General features: G+C 38.9%; 1 protein-coding gene across 1 annotated transcript; it reads left to right on the top strand.

Moving 5' to 3' along the window:
• The first annotated feature begins 3,207 nt into the window (after positions 1-3,207).
• On the top strand, positions 3,208-4,119 carry LOC149279798 (transmembrane protein 171-like). Its single transcript, XM_089500790.1, has one exon. The coding sequence runs from the start codon at positions 3,208-3,210 to the stop codon at positions 4,117-4,119; it is 912 nt and encodes a 303-aa protein (XP_089356916.1).
• The last annotated feature ends 337 nt before the right edge of the window (positions 4,120-4,456 follow it).

Below are 4,456 nucleotides of genomic sequence, written 5' to 3'. Positions count from 1 at the left end.
AATAAAGTTTCATCAGAAGAAATCGACAACTATCTCGATAAAATAAACTTTCCCCAGATATCTATAGAGCAGAGAGCTACTCTAAATACTGATATAACATCAGCTGAAATCAGAGTAGCAATATCTAAATTAAGTATAAAACTCCTGGACCAGACGGTTTGACAAATCTATTCTTCAAAATATTTAGTCAGCAAATTTTAGGTTCTTTATCCCTTACTTTTAATTCTATTGTTAGTCATGGTAAACTTCCTAGCGAAATGTCTAGAGCTAATATCCTTCCTATTCTTAAGCAAGGCAAAAATCCGACAGATCCTGCTAGTTACAGGCCAATTTCTCTAATTAATGTAGACGCTAAATTCTATTCTTCTATTCTCGCTAACAGATTGAAATCGATTCTTAATACCATTATCAATTCGGATCAAGTCGGTTTTATTACGGGTAGATCATCGTGTGACCATATTAGAAGAATTATTAATATTTTAGACCAAGCAGAGAAGAAGAATATCCCTATGGTAATAATGTCGGTTGATGCAGAGAAGGCTTTTGATCGGGTAAACTGGGATCTTAGGAGTAAAGCCTTATTAAAGTATGGAATTATGGGTTGGATACACACGGTAATTATGGCTCTTTACTCCAATCCTGTTGCTAGGACAGTAGGACCAAATATATGTTCTGATTGGTTTGCCTTACAAAATGGAACAAGACAAGGCTGCCCTCTGTCCCCATTGTTATACATATTATCTGTGGAGGCCTTAGCCATTTGTATTCGAGATAACCGTGATATTCAAGGCTTTCATATTAGAGATCAAGATTTGAAAATTAATTTGTACGCAGATGATATACTAATCTCTATCACTAATCCACAGGTCTCTTTAAATTCTCTTATGGCGGAATTTAAATACTATAGTAAGGTCTCGAATTACAAAATGAATATAAATAAAACAACATTACTAGAAATAAACCTAGAAAGCTCTTTAATCGAACAGATTAAAAGAGAATATGATTTTGTCTGGGCTAAGTCTGACTTCATATATTTAGGTGTATGTGTAACAAAATCTATTTCTTTATTACTAGAGACCAATTTTATTAGATTATTGAAATTAACTAATATCTGGCTAAAAGAATGGAGAAATAAAGAATTCTCCTGGTGGGGAAGGATTAATATATTAAATTCTTACATAGTACCCAAATGGTCATATATGTTTTCAATGCTTCCACTAAGTATGCCTGACCCCTGGATAAGAATGGTACAAACGAGCTTTGAATGTTTCGTATGGAAAGCAAAAAAACCCAGATTAAAAGCTGTTATTATGGCACGTAAACCAAAGTATGGAGGCTTGGGTTTTCCTATTTTGAAAAATATTCTTTTGGCAAATATAATAGTTCATATATATAGACTGCAATTAGAGAATTCCCTAAATGAAGGGTGGTATGCAATTGAGCTGGAGACAGGTGGTTTTAATAACTTGGCGGATATTATATGGTATTCCCTAACTCCAAAACATCTTTCAATTTTATTTTGGGACAGATTCTCCCAACCTGGGAGTATATCAAGAAAAATTTAAATCTTAATAAAGGGATCCCGTCTTTCTCTAAACTCAAATTTGTAGAATTGTTTATTTCAGATATAAATTTTGATGACTGGAGAATTAAAGGTATATTAACTTTAGATCAACTTATGACTTCCATAGAACCTAAACCTTTTTCTCAATTGATACAAGAATATGATCTATCTAGTGCTGATATATTTAAATATTTGAGAATAAAAAACTTTTTGATGAAAGACCTATGGAAACCTAGTCGGGAGCTTTTAACTCGAATTAAGAAAATATTTACAGGAAATGATGTGGACAAAGTCTTATCAAACTGTTTTGACTTAATAAGTTTTGTTATGCTTGAATATATCTATCCAGCCATCAATACATGGGAACAAGAATTAAATATAAAGATTGATCAGGATAACTGGTCTAGATCTCTATATGATGTCAAGGTATCTATACATTCGTTGTCGCTAGCTGAAACTCAGTTTAAAATACTGAACAGATGGTACTTCGAGATTGCATAAAATGTATCCTAATTGTTTAGATACCTGCTGGAGATGTAATGCAGATAAGGGAAATTTTGTTCATATTTGGTGGAATTGTGTAGGCGTGAAAAAGATATGGTTTAAGATGTATGATTTAATCTTTGCCGTAACAGCAACAATTTTTAATCGATCTCCTGTAACGGCTTTAGTACATTTAAAGTGGCCAAATTGTAGTAATAAAGAAAAACAGTTCATTATTCATTGTTTCATAGCCGTGAAAATCACGATTGCCCGTTTATGGAAACAAAATCTTCCAATCCCATGGAACATGGTAATTTCCCATCTGAAATTCCAAATAAAAATGGAAAGACAGCTTTAAAAATCCTACTTTACCTCTGAAACAAAATCTAAGACATGGGAATCATGGCTAGTTAGGCTGGAGGAAATTACGAGTTAGGGCCTGTGTGTGTTGACTGTTTGCTTTCATTCTGGTTATGATGAAGTGATCACTGGATAATGAATAGTTTGGGACCACTAGTCTACATAAATCCATAATGCAGCTTTTATATTTATTTAATTACTTATTTATATTTATATTTATCTTTTTTGATGTCTTCTATGTATTGTATAAATATATGTGTATGTTTGTTTTGTGTATTCTTGTAATTTTATAACGGAAAAAATCAAATAAAGACATATTAAAAAAAAAAAAAAAAAAAAAAAAGAAGCCCTTACTTCTTAAGACTGCAGAAAGTCTCTTTGGAAGAAACCACTTCGTGTTAGGAGGGGGGGTTGTGGAATAAAACACTGTCATTTGTGAAAGCGGCAGCTGTATTGGTATTTGGAAGCAGGACAGAACACCCCCATGGCCTTTGCACTGTGGTACAGCCTGCCCTGACTGTGATGTCATAGTGCTGTGACATCACAATGCTGTGATGTTCTGTAAAAGCGCATCCAGACACTCTGGTTGTTTCAGATTGTGAGCAGTAGCAGTACTGAGCATAACAGTTACCTGTCCACGACAGGGAGCGAAACTGAGCTTTCAATTGACTTTAAAAAGACAAAATAGGCAGAGATTAAAAGGCCTTCATTCGTGTGCACGCAATAGCCGGCACATAGGTGCGAGTCTCTGCACCTGAACATCTTTGACTGACCCCCGACAGGTACACGTTTCAGCCGTCATGGAGCGCACTTGCTCCGGCACTCCTAGCCCTGGCACAAGCAGCAGAATAACATTCACGCTGTTTGTGTTTGGCTGGGCGCTCTTATGCGGCGGATCTCTACTTTCTGTCTATGGGTTCGCGACATGCCAGTCCGACAGCTGTATCACCTACAAGGCGACGGGCCCGGTACTTGCCGGGATAGGGCTGGCATATTTATTGATGGCAGAGTTTACTGCCCAACGAGAGAGGAGAAGGAGGGAATTAGAAGGAGACCCGACGGATCCAGATAGCAGCTTCCTCTGCGGGAAAAGCCGGCAGTTTGTGCAGTTCGTAATACTCGGGATCCTGTTACTGGCTTGCGGGGTACTGATTAGTATCCCAGGACTTGTGTTTCCAGCCTGCAAGCCGGTATCCAACACAGACAAACCCCCTAAAGTCTGTGAAACTCCCTTACTGCAGACAATCGTAATCATACTAATCGTCTTGTGTTACTGCCTGGCTATCTGTCTGAGTAAAAACCGTCGGGACGGCGACTCTGAGGAGGACCCAGAAGCCTGCAGATATCAGCCGCTTCCTGTAAGTGTGGGTGACGAAGTCTTCACGGTCCCGTCAGCCCCACCTCCACCTTTTGCAGGAGGAGATGATTGGCCAATGAGCAGGGACCCTCCTTCCTACGACAGCGTCCTGTTTGAAAGGGGTGACCGTGATTCCGGCGGAAGCGACGGGGAAGACATACACACCGTTCCATGGCGATGGGGGCCGAGAATAGAATACATCAACGAGCCTATCCCTTCGGAGCCACCTCCAAGATATGAGGACATATGCCCTTCTCAGCCGGATCCTGAAGAGAGCTCATCATCATCATCATCGTATTACTCGTTTTCCCAATCATCGGAGTCAAGTGACTATGAGCTCGCACCAGGACCCTAAACGTTGAAAGACTGAACTATTGGGGGGGGTTTTCTAACATTTCGACTCAGTACAGAGTTTGAGCCGGAAGCGTCACCCAAAACATCACATCTGACAATATCCAGGTCTGCAGATAAAGGACTGAAATCAGACCGGGTTTTTGGTCAGTGCCGGCACCGTACATGACGCCTGTTGAAATGTTTTTTCCCCCCCCGTGAGACTTCCACCTTAAATAACGGATAAATAAAATGACATCTTTTCATGGTTGCCCCTCAAACAGTATCTGTGTGCGTTTGTGTGTGTGTTGGATATACCGCGTGTACGAGGTCACATTATCGTATGGAATCTATAACATAAA

The sequence above is a fragment of the Sceloporus occidentalis genome, unplaced genomic scaffold (assembly GCF_023333645.1).
Source record: "Sceloporus occidentalis isolate IW3139 unplaced genomic scaffold, rSceOcc1.0.p SCAF_160, whole genome shotgun sequence".
Classification (NCBI taxonomy): domain Eukaryota; kingdom Metazoa; phylum Chordata; class Lepidosauria; order Squamata; family Phrynosomatidae; genus Sceloporus; species Sceloporus occidentalis.
Note: the sequence above shows the minus strand (reverse complement) of the source record. Positions and strands in the feature narration are given on the sequence as shown.

Bases quoted from the DNA above. Each gene is read 5' to 3' on its own strand.
- LOC149279798 (XM_089500790.1), top strand. From the start codon at position 3,208: ATGGAGCGCACTTGCTCCGGCACTCCTAGCCCTGGCACAAGCAGCAGA.